Raw genomic sequence first — 20378 nt, 5'->3', positions numbered from 1 at the left:
TGCCATCTCTGTATGTACTGACTAAACACGATTCTCCTCTTTGGATGTGCCCCTTAAATCCCATAAATGAACACCTGCCAAGACAGATTAAATCTATGCTTATTCCATAGAGCAAGGCAGATTTTTGTGCTCCCTCTATAGGTGCAGAAGATATCTCAGGATCACGCTTAATATATATGGGGATCTCCTCACGGTCTTTTCTCAAACTCAGTTTGTTCCAAAGCCTCACTGCTACCATAATGATATGATCTTCTAATTTCTCAAGCTGACTAGGCACTGATTGCTAATTCCTCCCAGTGAGCCTAAGGTTGTGCAGCCTGCAGTCTGAGAGCCCTAAGACATGTACAGACTTATGAATTAGAGAAATACAACTTCTAGGCTTCCCTTCTGACCTGGATCAACGGCATACTGGTTGAGGTGAACAAATATAAATGCCTTAGCATAGCAACTGTTAATGAACAACACAAGCATTCCCTCCCTCTGAGCATCTTGACTTCTTGACTGAATAATGTGGAGTAAGACTGAGAAAGTTCCTCTTATCTAGGAGACAGTGAAGGCAAGGAAGCAATTTTAGAATGACCTGTGCAACATGTATGCTGGAAACAACAGGGCTCAACTAAAAAAATCTGCAAACTTTCCCAGTCTAAAAGGTGCTGACACCAGTACCAAAGTTTGCCCTAATTCAGCACAGGAAATGGTCATATCTGAAATACTGCTGTATTATAACAACATTTGAGCTTCTATTCCTCTAAAAGCACTGTACATCTCACTAGGACAGCACCAAAAATGTTTCTAAAGTAGAGCTGGCATTAAGGAGCAGCCTCCATGTGATTACACTAGCTAACTGCTGCTTCAGCTGAGAGCCAGCACAAGCTGATCTCACCTCCCCCACATTTCACAGGGGCTGAGCAAGGGATCATCTAGCAAAAGAAACCCGTGGATTAGAGAGCAATACAATGGATCACAAAGCCTTAACAGGTCACATCTTAACCCCTGAGCAGATCTGTTCCCTTTCATCCTATCTGAGGTAATATTTATAGAAAACTTTCCTTGCCACTCTGAGAATAATAGAATGGCTTAGGTTAGAGGAGACATTGAAGATCATCTAATTCCAACTCCCTACCATAGGCTGGTTGCCATCCATCAGATCAGGCTGCCCAGGATCCCACCCAACCCAGCCTTGAACGGCTCCAAGGATGGGGCACCCACAGCTCTCTGGGCAAAGAAGATGGAATCACATTATACACACATTCCAGAGAACTTTTCCCAGTACAAATAACTGTTTTAAACACACACTGTGCTTGGGAGAATGTCTAGAATTTTATGTCCAAATGCCTGGCTGGAGCTGTCTTTTGACCCGCACAGGAAAGCTGTGACTCAACATCACAGCCCATCCCAGTTGGTCTCTGGAGTAAGGGTGGTTGTGGGCTTGGGAGGAAGACGTGCTTAGTGGGAGCTTCCTACCTCTTTGATGGCAGACATCTTGATGTTCTCATAGTAGTGCAGTGGCGCATTGGGTGAACTCATGTCATAGCCAAACCCAGCGACCGCCACCTCATCACAGTTGTGGAGCGCCATGGTTATTGCTACGCTTCCCAAGGTGGGGATGTTCTGAGAAGAGAGAAAGCAGGAATGGAAGCCATTAGCAGGTTGTCATTTGTGTTATCAAAGATTCCCTTTTATTGTCTCTGTTCAAAAGATACTGCTACTAAGCACAAAATACAGAATAGAATGTTTGGCTACGTCTGCACACAAGTTGCTCAGTGCCAGCCTGCAGAGTCAATATCCTACCAGCTTGCAAAGAAAATCTAGTGTTAGTCAGCTTCCTGCAAAGCATCTAGCACAAAAGCAGTGGCTCTTGTTTGGGACTCCAAGACCCATCTCTCCAGGGAAGAGGGACACATGTAAACGGTTGGACTCCTAGAAGCCATTCAAAGAAGGCTGTTAGTTAGCACTCTGAGCAAATGCCAGCCTCAACCCTCCCCATTTCATCTGGCTCCTACAGTGCCACCGGATGGCTGCAGCTGCTCTAGTGAGCACAGATGAACATGACAGCAGTGATGGATGAGCATTTCCAGAGTTGAACACTAGCTCACAGACGTATCTAACTCCCCTTTAACCAGATCAATCCACTGAGTTAGCTTTACCCCACAGGCTAGGGAGAGGCTGAGAAATCCACCCACATATTTTATCTTCACTTGTAGATTCATCCAACACCACCGTATCAAAAGTATCACGAACACAGAAGACATGCTCAGACAGTCACTGGGGGTGACAGCCTCTCAGCTGAGATGCAAAAGCCAAACATGAGCTTACATCTCGCAGGTAAAAGAGATTTCCTGGTACCAGTGAGCAATGCCATTGCATTTCACCTGACGTTCACAGAACTCTGGAGACGGACATGCTTTGAATTTCTGCCTCTAACTCAAAGGAACCAGCTTTAAGCAGCACACTCCTGTGCTCACTTCTGATTGTCTGATCATGTCCTGAGACCGGTGTCTTCCAAGCAGAGAACTCCATCCATATCCTAACTGAGATGAGCAGAGTTGGGAGGACAACCTATGCATGCACTACAATACACTGAAATTACTCTAATTTGAAGACAAATGTGCAAAAATGCAGTGACCCCTCATGTCTAAATAAATGACCACTAAGTTTGAACATGAGCAGTGCAACTGTAATTGTGCACATCTGAACTGAAAAGACTTTACTTCTGGGCCGGCTCTAGATGTCAGGAAGAAAAGACAGAGCCATTTTGCTGTTTGATATCAATCGATACTGAAGGCTTCTACCACAAACAATATTGGGTTTATTCTAGTTGCTTCAGTTAATTGTTAATAATTGGTCATAAAATCTCAACAATAGGTTTTTTTTAAAAAATAGAAATAGTTGAACGGACAAGGATAAGAAAAGTCCATTGAATTTCAGAATGCACAAGAATATCCTGCCTTCCCAGGCTTGGCAATTCAAATGCAGATACTGTCAACTTTATGTTTTACTTAGGAGATGACACTCAGATGTCATTTGGATTGCATCAGCTGATATGTGGATGTGCCACAAAACTAGCTGAGCTGTAGTTACAGTGTCCAAAACACAGCAAAGAAACAGTTATGTTTTTGAGAATGGGTCACTGTTGGGGAATACGGCAGTGCTGACACCACCCACACTTACTCTGGGCCCATTCCCACGGTACAGCTCTGGGGACACGCAGGGTCTTTGCCTGGAGGGAATTTTATTGGCCAAGTTAACGTTCAAGAGCTAACTTTCTAATGTGAGTCTTGCAAACCACAGAGAATTAATCATTCTACCCAACCTTATGGGAGAACTGCCAAACCACTACGACTTTCTCTCAAGCAGTCTTATTTCTGCCTGAGGAGCAACTCATAACAGAAATCAAAACTGAACTTTCCCTTTGCTCACCAAATACCTGTTTCACTTTATTCTATGTATAAATCCTCCAATGGCTTTTATGAAAACACAGGAGATAATTTTCTAATCTGTTTCTGGTCTTTAATGGTTCCCAACATTGCAGTATCTCAGTACCGCCTGCTCCTCTTTGCAGAATGATTAAAATACCAAAGAATTCCGAACCACCATAACTGTAGCAAATCCATCTGGTCTGGGTCGTACACTATCAGAAGTTCAAATTGTGCCCTTAGCAAAATAATTGTGTGTTGCCCTAGAATCACATTCAGAAACTGGTGATCTGATGGCAGTTTTTAATTAAGCTACACCTTATCTACGTTAACGTTACGGTGGTACAGCTGGTGCACATATTCCCCTTGAGGGACAAGATCTGTGTCCATCCCACTCTCACTGCTGAGATGCAGCTTCATGAGCTGCTCCTGCAGTCACATCCCTGAGGGCTGCAGAGGACCACCTAGAAAATTCTGCCAAAATTATTATCCCTGCTATTCAGTGAATGCACTGCGGCAGAGCCCACCCTTAGCAAATGGCACAGATAACAGTGCCTGTTAAGAGGAGAACACAAGTAGAAAACCTGCGTGCACACAATATGGGGCAAATACACGAAACTGGGCATTCGCTTGTATTAAAAAGCAAATGACCATCAGACAGATTAAACAGTAACTAGGGAATTACGGAGACTTTTGGGAGAGGGGAAAAATAAAAAGGAGCCAGTATGAGAGGTGTAAAAGCTTGATTGATGGTTAACTACACGTCTTTACTAAGTCAATAGAATGCTTTGGTCCTGGGTTGGTTTCAACAATAGAAACGGAACAGTTTTCTCCCGTGTCAGCTTGCTGAGTTTCTGTTGGAAATGAAGTGCTGCCCCATGTCCTGCTGGCACAAACAAGAGAAGGCCTTGTAGGACCTAGGGACACATCTCTCCTGACTGTGTGCAGACATATTGATTGCTAAGCTCTACTCTGGATCTAATGAAGCAGATACAACCTTCGGGGCAGGCTGGGGGACAGGTCACTCCAAAAGAAGTTAGGCATCGTGGACATGGTGCACCAAACCTGGCTTACTATGCCCTGCATGGTGCGTCAGTGCTCTCTCAGCACACACACCCTTGTGCCGTGCCCCAAAGAAATACCAAAGCAACCACCACACCTCTTGCATTGAGTTATGAAAAAAAAATCTTCTCTCAAATAACAGAGTAGGCTTCTCGCTATTGTAGGCCATTGCTAAGAGAAAAAGAATTAAATCCCAGCATCATCCCTGAGGGTTCATAATCCTGCTCAGTGCACGCCAGATACTCCTCCATCACCAAGCAGCACACTGCTTCCAACCAAGTGGTTTGGCAGTAACCAAGAGGTATACCTGAAAATCTGTTCATGCTTAAAAATGCTTAGCCTACATGTTTGTAGAAAACATTGAGCATAAGAAACACCAGCCCTCCTTTGGGAGGAGACTGAGCATCCCCTCACAGCCCTGTGCTGGAGAGGCAGGGGCTGTGACTGCTCCCTGCATGTGAAAGTCTCTGGCTGATTTTCATTCCACGCCTGGGTCACTCCTGTGTCACTGCCTTCTGGACTGGAAGGAAATGACTGCTGTAAATCTGTTTTTAGAAATATTTGACTCCCCTAATATGTTAAATGAATTCCAGTTATTTATGGGATTTCACTTAGCTCAGGGTAAGGCATACTGGGTTGTTCAGACTACTCCAATTGTTACCATTTTAAATAAAAGGGTAAGTGTTGCTAAAGAAAAAAAATCCCCCAAACAACACTGCAGCTAGATATTCAAACTGGTTTGACTACTACATTAATTTCTTTGAGGGAAAACTTGAAAAACCACTTATCTGGGAAAAATTCATACCTTGCTTTTATCAGTTGCAGACCTGATCACTTAATAGCAATAAAGCTTTAAAAACAAACGAACAAAAAAAATACAGAGTGAAACTATAAAAGCCACCCCATGATACACAGAACATTCACCACATCTTCTGTTTGTTCATTTGTTTTTGCACAGGAACAACCCAAAACATACTCTTTGATTCCCTTAGCTGGCAGGTTTGGAAATATGCTATAAAAAGCAATTCAGCATTATTGTGAAGACAAGTGCCTGCCATTCTGCAGAGTGGTCTCTGTCACAGGAGCTTCTATAGCTACCTCCATCCATGCACAGAGTCAGCTGCAATATTGGGCTTCAAAAGACAGCACAGAGCATCTCTAACACTTTTCCTTCACCTCCCCTAGCTGCTACTTGCTGTGAGCTGGAGGGAAGCCTCCAGAGCTGGCAGTTTGCAGCAGAGCAGAACAGAAGGGCCAGGGACCTGAGCCTGGAGATGTGACATGCTGCCCAGCAGGTTTCAGTTCTGCCATTTAATTGCTGAGCTCCTGTGCAACTTAGCCTGAGCCAGCACCTTTGACCACATCTAACCTAAACATATGAGCTCTGATTCAGCATTTGCCATAAAGCAGAGTCCCGTGCTATGCAGAGTGTTTCTCAAGGACCCAATAATTGAACAGAGGGCAAGCAAGGGTGTGATTTTCCTACATTAGCTGCTGCTTTGTGGTGACCACAAATGTGCTTCATCCCATGCTAAATAGCAGTTCATGGCCAACTCTTTCATTGAAAAGTGAACTCCCTTCAGGTACTTTCCATCTATCATGTGTAGGAGCACATGGTCAGGCACTTACTAAGGAGTAGATGAGGTATGCAATTGCCTGCTACCCTGTAATGCCTTTTCTGAGTGCCCATTCCCCAGTATCTTGTGGACTGATTACACTGCAGTGTTCATAGCCCAGCCCGTGCAACAGATGTGCCTTCTGACCCTGTGCTAGTAACAAGAAAGGGTCTTATGACCAGCCAGAGTAGCTGCAAAGCTGCCTACCAGAGTAAAGGGCTCTCCAGGAGATGCCCTGGGGCATGAAGAGTGTGCTCCAGCATCAGCACTCTGCAGAGATGGGGTGCCCAAAAACAATCCTGCACATGGGCTTACTATGGTGCTGCTCTTGGCTCCTCCTTCAGCAAGTTGCAGGTTGGGTGCACCTGAAATGCCCTGCCGGCCACCCACACACTTCCAGGCTTCCTTAGCAGCCAGAAAGTCACTGCTCCAATGGCTCCAAGCACTACAGAGTGAGAAGAACTACTCGATACAGAGCAAAAAGCACCCCAGCAAGAGCCATCCCATTGTTCTACATGCAATAGGCAAAGGCACCATTGAACTGATGTTCATACTTGCCCTCCAGTAACCTGTCTGCAAAGTAAGGTAGGTTATTACGTGCCAGAATTACTAGCTGCAGTATCAGTGCTGTCTGGTTTCAAGTCCCAAAACACCTGTATACACTAAACACAAACCACATATGTATACCACTGCCTAGTTAGACAGCCAAGCTTGTGTCCACTCATTAAAAGGATTTTTTAATCAAAGAGACTAGCCCACCTCTCTTGTACTAAACCAGCTTCAGGCACTGACATGTCTTTCTTTTTCCCCAGGCATTACTAAGGTCCTAAACTGAAGTTTTTCTTTATCATCATCTTATCCCAATTGATAGAAGCCCATGCATGGTAGGAAATATCTGTCTTTCTCCTGAAAACTTCGGTAAATGGGCTGAGGAAACTCCTGACAAGCTTTGCTGGTCCCAGAGAAAAGTCACTGCTCACTGTGGATGGCTGGGTTTGCTCCTTGCTGACTGCCAGATACCAATACCACAAGCACAATCTAAGTGCACATCTGAGTTGTACCCCGCTGCTGTCCTCCAGAACCATCTGGCCCAAATTACATTATCAAAGCAGAGGTTGTTACTACATTCATTCTTTATTGAATCCTGAGAAAAACGCTTTGAGATCAGCCCTGAACTATTTTACTAGCTCTCCTCAACCTTGCTGAAAAAGCCACCAAATTACAAAGTTAATTGGCAGCACATTGTTACCATATGTGGTGTGCAGGAAGAACACTGAAGTTTATTTAGGCATCAGAACCAAAAAGGAGTGGAATATTACTGCCTTTTGTGAGGATTTCATGTTGGTCTTGATTACTAAAGGCATTCCCTGCCCTGATCCCCCTGCGTGCAGCCTGCCCATTACACCACCATGTATTTCGACATGGAGGCACCAACCTGCCCCATCCAACTGAATCACTGTGTCAGACCATCCTTGCCCAGACAGCACAGGGTCTGTTCAAGTGTCAGCTCCACACATGTTCCTGCACCTGCAGAGCTCTTTCTGTCCCATCTCAAGGAACAAACTACAACTTACACAATCTAGCAGGGGTCATGGGTAAAGATTGCTTGTCTTAGGGCTCCATAAACTATTTTTTAATGCTCAAATAGACTTTCATGAAGTGAAACATCAGGTTTCAATTAAGCTGCCTTCATTTCCCAATCTGATCTGTGTTAAACAACCTATCAAAACCTCATAAACTTCAGTTCACAGCATTTTCATTTCCGGATTTCTCTCTTCTCCTCTCAGCTTAAGTAATATCTTGTGTATTAAAATAACGTGTTTAAAAATAAAACCAAATCTGTAGAAAATAAAGGCAAAGGTCTGATGATTTCTGTCCTTCATTAAGGCATCAGTCCTGATTTTCTGTAAGACAAATCAAGACCGCATCCTTCTAAAAATAAGTATTGGAGAATGCAGAGAGGTGAAGCACATTAGTTCCTAGCTAAGGGGAACATTTGGGATAATCACAGAATCATAAATTTTGGAAAAGACCACTAAGATCACCCAGTCCAACTGCCAACCCATCCCTACCATGCCCACTAACCATGTCCCTCAGTGACACTCAGCTGGATTTGTAAGCTATGCTAATGGGCCCCAAAACATAATGTGTGGTCTCAACCAACAACCAGACTGCGTGTACAGGAGTAATTTCCTATCTGAATAATGCTTTTTCTAATGGTTGGTATATTAGATAGAGCAAGTCTAAACAGGCTCTGAGGACAGAGTTGCAATGTCCAGAAATCAGAACTCTAGAAAACCCTACTCCACACTAATACTCTAAAAAGCTGGAGGCTAGAGATACTAGAAGGATCATGAGGGTGTTTTGTAACTAGGACCTAAAACTGTCACATTGTTTTCTATTGCAAGCTTCTGTAACTAAAACCTGTCACTGTAATATTAGAATTCCCTACCGTGGGCCTCATAAACCAACCTTCACCTTCTTTTACTATAAACCTAGAGTACAGGATGAGCGATATCAGTGATTTCAGGTAATGGAGCCAAAGTTCTTTCCCTTCAATGTCCAACAGAGGAGGCTGAATGGAAAAGAACTATGGCAGCCAACTCTGCTGCTTGTTCTCATCCTCCACTTTGGTTTTGCTTGCTCTCTTTTATACCTACCCCTCTGCCCATCAGGCCGTTGTTGAAAGGCAGTCCAATGAAGCTGAAAGCTGCCTCCTGGATGAAGTAGGGATTCAGGATACGTATCTCATGAGGTTCTCTGGGGACACGGGTCGCCACTGACTTCCAAAAGCCATCAGAGGCGCTCTGGTAACAAAAAGGGAAAAAAATTAAATGACAAATCAGTGAAGAACAACACACAAAAAATAGCAGATTGCTATTATTCAAAAAATGCACTTCTGGCAGCAGTTCCTGCTGTCACTGCTCACTGCCACAAGGCACCAGTATAAGGTTACAGTGGGACGGTACACCCTGGAGGGGTGACAGCATCATGTGCAGATGCACTTGAGCTAGTCTGGATGGCAAGTGCAAGGAAAACAGAGCGGCCTGGGCTTCAGTTAGCTAACCTCCACTTTGGTGCCACAATTTCACTCTTAATGGCACTTCAGATAGTTCGATTAATGGCTTAAGCATTTCAGCACACACTGTGATCAGTCCCACCTGCCCACAAGGGGATGCACTCTTGGAAAACAAATGTTGTTAAGAACACGAGCACACAGTGCTGCATATGAGCTGCATGCTTCCTGCTTTATCTTAGATCTGTTACCATTATGTTTTTGGTGAATTAAGTCACAAGCTTATAAAGGTCCATCTTGACTTGTGAAGGCTGTGACGATAGAGCAGGAGAAAAAACAACTCAGTATGTTCTTTATGTTTTCCCAGTACTGAATTTCAGATCCTGAAGAATGAAACTTTTGGGAGATGCTTCCTACCTTAAAAAGGCAACATTTCAGCAAACTCAATGAGGAAATTCGAGTCCTTTCCTCAAGGACAGAATGCACATTCTTATCCAGACCAACAGTCTAAGACAACCAAACGTCTATTTTGATCCAATCTCAAAGCTGCCCAAACACAATATACTTTTGCTGACCACAACAAAGATCCCAAGAGTTAAAGTTTGCACTTTGACAATTGCAAAGTGCTCTCAGGACCAAAATGGAAAAAAAATTCTAATTAACACTCATGTATTTTCATCACAGTTGAATTATCACGAATGCCTTGAGGTCAGAGTAGTCTAACATTCTCCAATATAACACATTTTCAGCTGTTCAATGATCCTAGCATTTTCCAAGAAAAAAAAAAGAAGGGAAAAAAAATCAACTTCAGAAATGTTAATAAAGTCCTACATCCATTTAACCAATGGATTTGAGGGATTTGGTATATCAGCTGAGTTTTGCCTCCTTGTGAAAATTCATTTAAAAATGGATAAATATTAAACCTTCGGAATTTCCGAAAGGCACATGTAAAGCAAAGGTCTTCCAGTTCCAGGGAAGAAAAAAAGAAATTGCAGATTCCACTTGTATTAAGCATGCTCGCCATCGCACAGAAATGAAGACCATAAACAAAAATCTTGCATAGCTTCTCACTCAATGAAACCATCTTACTGTGGGTTTAAGCAGGCACTCCCTGGAAAAATAGCGTGTGACCCCGAAACTAAAATAAATTTATATGTTGAATTAAGGCTTCACATGCAGTTCTAAATATGGCATTGCTTAAATTTTGCACACTATTAAAAAAAAAAAAAAAAAAAAAGGGCTGCAAGCTACTTAAAGTGGACAAAACCTGCCTTTTGCTTGGATCCAAACTTCGTAAGGGAGCCTACATAAGTTCTGGGCTTTAAAGAGAGTTTACATTGCACATAAAATGCTAAAGAAATAAAAAGAAAGCTTAGAAAGGCTTCAGATTTTCATCCTTTCTGTTGCTTGAGCTGTCCAGAAAAGTTAAACAACACATACCACAGAGGCTTGCTTTCCCAGTGCTGTGTGAGCTGCTAGGACCAAACCTGTCCTCCTGCTGATTAGTTTAATGCACGTGTGACACAAATACAGATGCTGGCTGCAGTTAGAATATAACCTGCCCACTTCGGTCCCATTGGTGTGTTTGTTTCTCTTGTCATTCATCCAGACTGCTTCCCTGGCCACTTTCCTCAGCCATCTCAGATTGCTCTATTTTGTCCTCTCAGTGTTAATTTCTGCTCATTCTGTTTTCTTCCCTGTAACTTTTCGGTGCTAATCCCCTTTGCATACAGAAGGACATCTCAGGTAATCTCTCATTTTGGCATGTTCACCATCTCATTTCTAAAACAATCCAAGGGAGAGATGGAGATTCTCAGCAGATGGCTCTCAGATTTCTACCTACAAAGTAGGCAAAAACCCTGGGATTTTCCCTCCTCACAAAGAACTAAAAACTGTTTTCCCGGCTTATAATTACTGAAATTCGCAGCCTTGTGGTTTTGGCTCTCCAAACTCTGTAATTTCAAGCTCCATCTCGAGCCTTGTGGTTTTGTTGTGCAGCTTGTCACTGGCAAGCTCCAGCACAGAGCCCATCCCGCCCGCTCCCCTGACGCAACCCCTTTGGGGCTGCACACTCGGAAGTGCAGCCCGTGCCAAGGCTCCTCGCTACCGCTGATGCTCGGCTGCGGGCTGCTGCTCTGCTGTGTAGAGATGTGCAGTCTGATTGGACACAGATGTTCAGAGAGGTTTCCAAAGCAATCATTTCTCGTCGGGGAACTCTGTCCCTCTGATGCTGGGAGGAGAGATGGAGCAGCAGGCATGGGAAGGAGGCACGCGGCAGATCCAGCAGCTCAGACACACAGAGATGGTAGGTTAGGGGGAGTGATGAGGAACGGCACACCTCACCTAGCAGCTATAGTCCTCATCCTGCCTATTTGCAGAAGGGTAATAGGGACAGATGGTTGCAGGCTTTTTTCTTTTTTTTTGTCTCCATTCAGTTTTCTCGCTCTTATTCACTAATGTGGATCACAATGTACACTAAAATACAGAAACTCAGACCCTCAGCCAAGAAGCATACCTTAATGGAAGAGCAAAGATAGGATGAGAAGCGATGGCTTTCAGTTGCTCAAGAGGAGGTTGGCTACCAGGAACAATTTCTTTTCTGAAAGAGTGGCACAAGCTGCCCAGGGAGGTGGTGGGGTCACTGTCCCTAGATGTGTTCAAGAACCGTGGAGAAGTGGCACTGGGGGATGTGGTCAGTGGGCAATATTGGTGGTAGGTGGGAGGCTGGACTAAACAATCCAAGTGGTCTTTTCCAACCTTGATTCTATGATTAGGAGAAGGCTAAGTCTCTCAGAACAACATTTCTAATCTCTCTCCAAAACAGGGGTAATGCTATTAAATCCAGGTGTGCAATACTATGATGCGGAGCAACAGGAAAGATGACAAGGCTGGACAGAGAATGTGTGGTAAATGGAGATGACTGCTCTTGTTACCCTGGTAACACCAGGAATGGAGAGGAAGGAGGGCAGGAAAGGAGAGCAAAAGCAATGGAATGACAAGGCAATCACAAGGGCTCCAAGTGTCTTGAAGCACATAGCTATGAGATCTCTGCCCCAACCTGGGCTGGAATGTGGTTATTCTATACCTGTCATCCACAGGCACTTGCTGTCACACAAACACAGGGCACAGCAGAATTGCTGTAATCCATCTGCAGAGGCCTTTGAAAGGTTTCTGCTCAGGCGTAACTGGATTAGATGTGGAAGGTGTGTTTTTGCTAGAAAATAAGCATCTTATCAGCCAATAGGGCATTTCTTAGTGGTCAAGCAGACACGGAGGCCTTGAAAATGCTCTTCTACAAGTGGTAATCATGATGAAGTTTCATCATTTCCACCAATTACCAAAGCAAAGAGGAATTTCTAGCAATGAGACAGAGGTGTTGAGAGTCTGCAATCTGGGCTGATGGTCAACATGACTATCCCATACTTCAGGTATGCTTGCCCAACTTTCCCAAGGTGACGGAGAAGCATTCACAGCTCTCTGTACACAGCTCTGAGGACAGCACTCATTCTGAGTTCCTCTATCTTTACTTTCTAGAGTCTGCATTTTGTTCCACTCTTATCTACCCCACTGAAAGCCCTCTTGCTCTGTCTGAAGCAGGGTGCTCAAACCTTTCCCTCATCTTGTCCACCCTCATCTTGACTACAAAACAAGATGTAGCTCTTGGAGAGTCCAATAATATGACAGTTCTAATCTTTTATCGTATTTGTTTCATCTCTCCAAATTCTACTAAGTCTAAAATCAAATGGCTGCAATTTCCCAGGCCACTCCATCTCCCAGCAGCGCCACCAGCTAACATACTGGCCAAGAGAACTCCCAATAGGTTGCAAACCCCCAAATTTAGCTTTTACTACTGTTTCTCAATGAGAAACCCAAATACATTTTCAACCCAGGATTGTCAGTGGCAAAGATAGAAGCAAATCAGGATGGATACAAAACCACCTTTTAATACAAGGTGCTACTAGAGGTTCTGTGTTTTGTTGTTTGTTTGTTTTTTTAACCAAAAATTTATGTTTCCTCAATGGAAGAGTTGAGCTAATAATACTTCGCTATGCGGGCTTAGAGATGACTTTCATTAAGGCTTGATGACCAGGTTGAGAAGGCTCACAGCTCTAAAGGGCCATGAGTGCAAATTTTTATCTTTGTGTTATGCACACTGCAAATCCACAGTAATTACTTTGTTTTTAATGTATTTCTGCAGTTTTTAACTGAGAGCAAAATACAGTTCACAGTTGTAAGGTAACAAAAGGCTGTTGAAAATGAGATTGTCCTGTGACAAAAATGGAACTGGGAACATACCAGATGAGCTGCAAAGAGAACCAAAGATTATTTTGATGAATATTGTATTTCTCAAGTCACAGCGTAAATGATAGCTCGCATATGGCGTGTCAGAAGATGTGTTTGTCCTATGTGAACAGAGTGATGGATGGGCTGTACTAGAGATTCTTTTGCTCATAATGTAAGCTGGATTTTGAGCCAAAATCTGATGAAATTTGTGTGCTTTGAAATACCTTAAGACGGAAGTTTTTAGAAGAAAAACAATGGGTTTCGATAATTTATGTTTGCGTTGTGTCTTTTTGTCCATTAATAATAACCTTTCAACAGAAAAATATCTAAAGCAATACAGTTTCAGAAAAATCCCAAAGAAGAACAAGCCCAGCAATATTACGACTATTTATGGGATATTTTATATCCATCAGGGACCAGTCCCTTTAATTCACTATAATTTTTATTACATAGTTTAGGAAATGTCATACTCATATAACATCTATTACAAGAATATCATGGCTGAAAGGCCAAAACCACATGTTAGGAAGTGCTGAAGCAGGACAGCCCTGCGACTTCAGAACTGCAGCATTTCTGTTGTGAACACTGACTTTCTAATTTTCCCATAAGATTTTTTTCTAATATTGCCATATATATAAGTATTTTACAAGCAATACTTTCATATTTACAACATCCCTGCAACATTTGGCATGTATTACACCATTTTACAGGGCAGAAAATATAATAATGAACATCCAATTTCTACTGCCTCCTGATGCTCAACTTCAGACTCCTTCTTCTAAATTTCCAGAACATTTGGTAAGCTCACAACACAGCTCCATTAGCTTTGCTGCTGCTGAATGCACAGCTTTTTGGTACATCCACCCCATGGGACTTCAACTACATTTGGAAAATTCTCATCTAACTTGCCCAGCACCACAATGCTCATTTAAAGGCTAAATCATAGAATCATTAAGGCTGGAATAGACCTCTAAGATTGTCTAGTCCAACCGTTCACCTACCACCAATATTACCCACTGACCACATCCCTCAGTGCCACATTTCCATGCTCCATGAACACCTCCAGGGACAGAGACTGCACCACCTCCCCAGGCATCCTGTGCCAGCGCATCACCACTATTTTGGAGAAGAAATAGTTCCTAATACCCAACCTGAATCTCCCCTGGTGCAACTTAAGGCCATCAACCCTCATCCTATCAAATCATCTCCTCCAGAGGAATTCTCAGCACCTGCCATCAAGGAGCAATTTTTTTTCCTATCCACACGTCCTGTGGCTTCTGCAACTACTCATGCCAAGGCTGAACTCCTTCCACTATGGAAATCAGATTAAATCACAGCGTTCCCTCTCCACCAGATAGACACCACTGCTTCAAAAGAGTGAGGATATAATAATGGATAACATCTGCACAGAAGAACTGAATTAACGTTGAAAATATAACGTGAAATTTTGCTTCTCCTAGCTTCTGATGGCTGGATTTTACTACCATGGAGCTCTTTAAAAAATTTTACAGCGTAACTCAATATGCTTATTAAAAAAAAAAAAAAACAACTTGAGAAAAAAATCTCCATCAAATGGAATAATTAAACTCAGCACAGCTCTATAAGTGCAAGTATAAGCCCCAGTAGACTATTGTATCCTGGGTTAGCCACTAGGACAGAAGGCAATCCAGGACTTCCAAACTACTCACTCCTAACCCAACTGCAAACTTTTGAAGAGATCTCTTTTGCTGACAAACCTTTTCTCTCTATTCCTGTACTCACCCCAAGTTCCACTTTGGAAAGGAGGTCCCAAGGATACCCCCTGCTCTCTGTTGTTCAATGCCCCATTTCATTTGGAGAAGCAATTGCAAGGAAAATCCTATTTTATTCCTATATCCTGGAGATGTTGCATCCCAAAATGAGGGCATGGGAAGGACACCTGGCCAGCACAGGCTTGGGAAGCCTGGTATGACGGACCATGCTCAGTGCACGTGGAACTGAGCTGCCAGCATCTAATAGCCTCAGGGAACAAACCGAGCCATGGGATTTTACAGGAATAGCAAAAGTCCCAGCAGGCTGCCATGGTAACACGGCCTGACCAAATTCCAGAATTTCAGTCTCTCAGAATGGGGTGGGAGAGTGCTTGTTCGTTTTCAACAGGTAGAAAATCATATATTTTCACTAGCCTCATCCTGAGAGACAGCTGAGTTACTTCAGCTGAAGTTCCCAGCTGAGCCAAACATGTGGCATGGAAAACATCAGCTTGAAGGTGACAGTGTAATGAAGTGATAGAGCCATTTTCCTGGTTACTTACAAAAAAAAACCACAAGATGATCCCAACTAGAAGCACAGCTACCTGCTCTACTTATAACAATATGCTGAAACCTCCTCCAAAAAAAGAAAAAAAAGAAAAAAAAAAAAAGAATGAAAACAGTGCTGTCTTTGCAGATTTTGGTAGCAAAGCATGAAGGTATCCCAGGGCGCTTGAGGACAACCCATCAGCCAAGTCTTTTTAGGGAGCTGAACTGGTTCACAAGTTTGAATACAAACAACATCTCATTAAAAATCACATATTTAGACTAAATCTTGGCACACTGCAAAAAAGGCAAAAGAATCACCACACTAAGAATTATGGCCTAGAAACCCTCATCGCTCTCTGAAGTTATCTTAAAGCGAGTCCCTAGGGATAATTTTTACATTGTTTTTACAACAAGAGTACACAAAAAAGCTGTCCTTTCCCATTTTGGCATCTTCACTGAAATGAGAAGCCAAATACTGTCTGTGTTCACTGAGTGTTCCTATAGAATATATACAAACTATTCAGCATCCTTTAAGAGGGGAAAGCAGAAAGGTCAAGACAGCCATAGTTTGGGAAGATGCCAGGGAGATCCTACCCTACTCTATTTTGTAGACTTGCATTAATAATAGGTGTTTTACAAAAGACTACATTTTTAGCAACATTATTCTTAAAAGATAAGAATCTATATAAACTGTCATCTAAACAGAACATTATTCTGGAGCGTTTTTCCAAACAGAGTGCTGATTACCTGGGCCAGGTCCACCATCTGCTGTACTTGCCAGTTGTGAGCAAAATTCTTTTCACTGAAAAGAGCCAGAACACAGCAAATCAAACAGCTGAGAAGACCTTCTGAGTTGACCTGGCAAAACGTTCCCAGAACCTCTCTTGCTCACAGCCTTCACACGGTTTGGTTTATTTTCATTTCAGTCATCAAGACAAGCAACTACGACTGCCTGAAAGGAGGCTGTGGTGAGGTGGGGGTCAGCCTCTTCTCCTGGGTAACAGCGATAGGATGCGAGGTGATGGCCTTAAGTTGCACCAGGGGAGGTTCAGGTTGGATATTAGGAACAATTTCTTCTTCAAAAGAGTGGTGATGCAGTGGCACAGCCGCCCAGGGAGGTGGTGGGGTCACTGTCCCTGGAGGTCTCCACGAACCGCGTGGATGTGGCACTGAGGACATGGTCAGTGGGCATGGTGGGTGGGGTGGGTTGGGGTCGGACTGGGTGATCTTAGAGGTCTTTTCCAACCTCTGTGATTTTGTGATTCTATCTGCATTAAGGAACGGTGTGTGTTGAGGCAGGACTGAAGCTGAACCTAGAGATGGGCTCCAGTGGATGAAGTCGGAGCTTCGCACCCCACACACATCTTCCTTTATTGCAGAAAGAAGTTGTGGCCTAGAAAAGAACCAGAAGCACCACACATCTCTCTAGCAAAGGGGGAGAGAGAAACGTAGGAAGATAAAAGCAAACAGAGACTTCAGCTACCTCACAGTGTGTTATAGCTAACCAGAGATATAGATCAACCCCCTGTCCTGGACCCTCCGTGCTTCGAGGCAGAGACATCGTTACAAATTGCTCAGACAGCACTAACTATGCCAGTAATCCACTGAGGCCGCCAAGGAACACATGTGTTTCAGGCATAAATCGTCCAATCTATTCCTTTCTGAATTAACATCTGTCATCATGACACCATTCAAAATGACTGAAGACTGGATCATATTAACAACCACACATCTTGGATAAATATTTACTGTTCAGAATTTTTTTTTTTTTTTTTTTAAATGCAAATAGCAAAACTCTAGAGCTGTGAAAGGGAGCCTCTATTCAGCCACTGATAGAAAGCATGTGATTTTATTTACAAAATCATATTAATGTTTCTCCTTCCTGTGTGGGTCTTCACATGCGTGAAATCACAGCATCCTGTGGTGTTGCAATGCTTTCTGAAGGGCTCTGATGGGGAATTTTGTGAAGCCTTCTCCCTCAGGACACAGAGGCAGATCTGGCTAAGTAAGCACTGGGAAAAGAAAATTGGATGAAGCAATTAACTTACTTTAACGCAAAGCTGTCAAGGGTCCTACTGGCTTGCTGTCTTGCTCCTCAGTCAACAAACGGGTCACAGAGAGTGAAGACAGAGCTTCCCATAAGGCACAGAACAGGAAGGCCAGAAGGGAACACAAGAGTGCAGCTCAACCGTGGGTACACTCAAGCAACACAATTTTCCCAGATACTGATGAAATCTGTATTTCAGCAGTTGTCAGCAGCCAGTTGAAGTTGAAGTGAGCACTGGTATGTTGCTTGAGTATTACAAGCTCACATCTCTAGAACATTACACCAGGTCCAGGTTGATACCTCACTTCAGCTCCAAGATACCAACTAGGTAGGTACAGTTTTGTAACAGTACTGTGCAAAATACCAGGAGATCCTCCTGACATCCCTCGGACATCCTACAGAGCAGGGAACAATGCTCCCTCGCTCTACCAGTCCTTCACTCTCCTGCAGCTTCAGCAGAACTTTACCAGGACATCCAGTCTTGATTTTAAGATTTGAAATAAGAGTAAATTCATCAAGCCTGTAGGGCAGATGTAGCAAAAATAATAGCACTGATATCAACGTGCTGCCTTTTTTGGTTGTTTGCCTAGCTTCAGATATACTTCTTCCAACTGAAGTCTACTGAGAAAAAGAAGTTCCTTCTATGTAGGTACAGTGAGACTGTAAGTAAATCTCCCCAAAATCTCATGCATAAACTAAATAAATTGAACTGAAATCTCTTAGAATAAAGGAGGCTTTGGAGACTTCAAATGATTCTTGTAGCTCCTTACTCAAGTGTTAACACAGAACATCTTTATTCCACTAACGCTCGCACGAAGGGCTGAAACCCCTCTGGGCGCTGTCTCCATTTCAGTGCTGTTGATGTTCTCTGACTTTCCCCACGTGCTACATTCACAGCGCACTGCTCTGGCACTGAGGAACAGCTGCTGCACACGTGGGCAACGCAGTATCCACAGCAGGCACGGGTGGCACTGGGGGCAAAGCCTGGATGGAGGGGACCCACACATCTGCATGTGAGGCCAGAAGGAGACGGTGCCGTGCGAGAACAGCACTTGCCTGCTTGTTTGGTCTGCTGCGTGCCCGATGACGTTTGTGGCACAGCGAATGCGCATGGCCTGGCCATCATGGGAGCACGCAGTAGTTAGGGGTGAAATGGAAGAGAGAGGATTTATGAAGTGGGAGAAATTTGAGAGTATTGTGGTGCAAGAGGGAGGCATGAGGGAGAAAGACATAAATCCAGAGGCGATCAGGCAATTTTGTTAGCTCTGCTGTTTATAAAGCCACGTCTTTCGTTAGAATCAGCATCAGACTTGGAATGAAATCCTTTCCACCGCCTGAGATATTCCAAGTCTGTGTTTGATCAGTGCAGCTACCAGTGTAACCTGGGTTTACATGCACTATGACCTACCAGGATCTGTGTAATTTTGATGTCCAAATACTGCCGGTTTCTGCCAGCGAGGGAGAGCACAACACGAGCACCCTCTCGATGCTTTTTCAAGACAGCTGCATTAGCTCTGTAGTTGGCCCTTGCTCAGGCTGGCTCTTCAAAAGAAGGAAATGGTTTTTCTTTTTTTAAAAAAAAGCAATTCTTAAATTCTCCCTTCTTTTTAAAAATAATTATTATCACTTCAACTGAGCCATGAATGGAGAAGGCAGGAGTATGAAACACCCGGTAAGAGCAATTGTCAACTGGATGGCAGCAGACATCAGAAGAGATTTAGAAGACGACAATTTTAGGAAAAGAGTCTCAGGATAAAGCAGGACAGTGAGGCAACCAGCAGAAAGGGTGCCCTAGGACAGCAGTGATCGAGTCTTTCCAGGCGATAATTCTTCTTTGGTGTCTTCATTTAAGAATGATCTGAAGAGGAACTGGAGAGGAGTAAAAATCTAACAGAAGAGCTTTGATTTCCACGTCTCAGCTGGGATTACTGAGTCAGAAATGAAGATGGTGCTGTCTTCGCAGATATGGGGAAAAGGTTCTTTAAGGACTATTGAAGACTGGCATGAATAAATGTTACTGGTTTTATTAAATGCTGATATTATTAAATGCTGATATTATTAAATGCTGTGCAGGCATGCTGCAATGGCAGCAGAGCAGCCCCTGTCACCAGCTGATGGCTGACAGTATACCTACAGACACAGAGTATGCCTGGGTGGGAACAGCTCTCAGCTATGCAGTGACCTGTCTAATCTTATTATGCTGTTGCATGCAAGTATGTACTGAGGGCAAGCTCCAGCCTGCAGCTTCCATACCAACAACCTTCCTTTGGGAATCTGGCCAGGATGTCTACCCCAAAGCCCATGTTGCAAACTGGGTCATTTGTCTACCGAAGTCCCCGTAAAGCTGTCACCTCAGTGCCATCTGAAAGTTTGTTAAAGCTATATGGTACAGGACAAAGATCTTCTCCCTTTTCTGGTCAGCAGGGGCAAGATGTTTTATAGCATATACATTTATTTTCCAACCTCTCCTCTCACCACGACTGGAAAAAAATGGCTCACCTTCTCCAACAGAGCACCAGCGCTCACACTTCCTCTTATGTCATCTGGAAATGGCTCTGAAGTCCTTTGTTCAAGCAAAAGATTTACTTTTTCATTTGTAAGTCTTCTTTGGTCCCCTTGGGCCATGCCCACCACTACTGCTCACTGGGGGAGAAGGTC

General features: G+C 43.5%; 1 protein-coding gene across 6 annotated transcripts in view; it reads right to left on the bottom strand.

The window, feature by feature from the left end:
- The window catches only part of ST3GAL3 (ST3 beta-galactoside alpha-2,3-sialyltransferase 3), a 148064-nt gene that overhangs the window by 12343 nt on the left and 115343 nt on the right, over positions 1-20378 (bottom strand). For all 6 annotated transcript variants that reach the window (XM_090146553.1, XM_090146557.1, XM_031600981.2 and 3 more), the window contains 2 exons: positions 8755-8901; positions 1465-1611 (listed from right to left, as the gene is read on the bottom strand). In XM_090146553.1, the coding sequence (XP_090002679.1) occupies positions 1465-1611; positions 8755-8901 (294 nt within the window). The remainder of the gene's footprint in view (positions 1-1464; positions 1612-8754; positions 8902-20378) is intronic.

Source organism: Phasianus colchicus, chromosome 9 (genome assembly GCF_987193195.1).
Source record: "Phasianus colchicus chromosome 9, bPhaCol1.hap1.1, whole genome shotgun sequence".
NCBI lineage: Eukaryota > Metazoa > Chordata > Aves > Galliformes > Phasianidae > Phasianus > Phasianus colchicus.
This window is presented reverse-complemented; position numbering and strand designations above follow the sequence as displayed.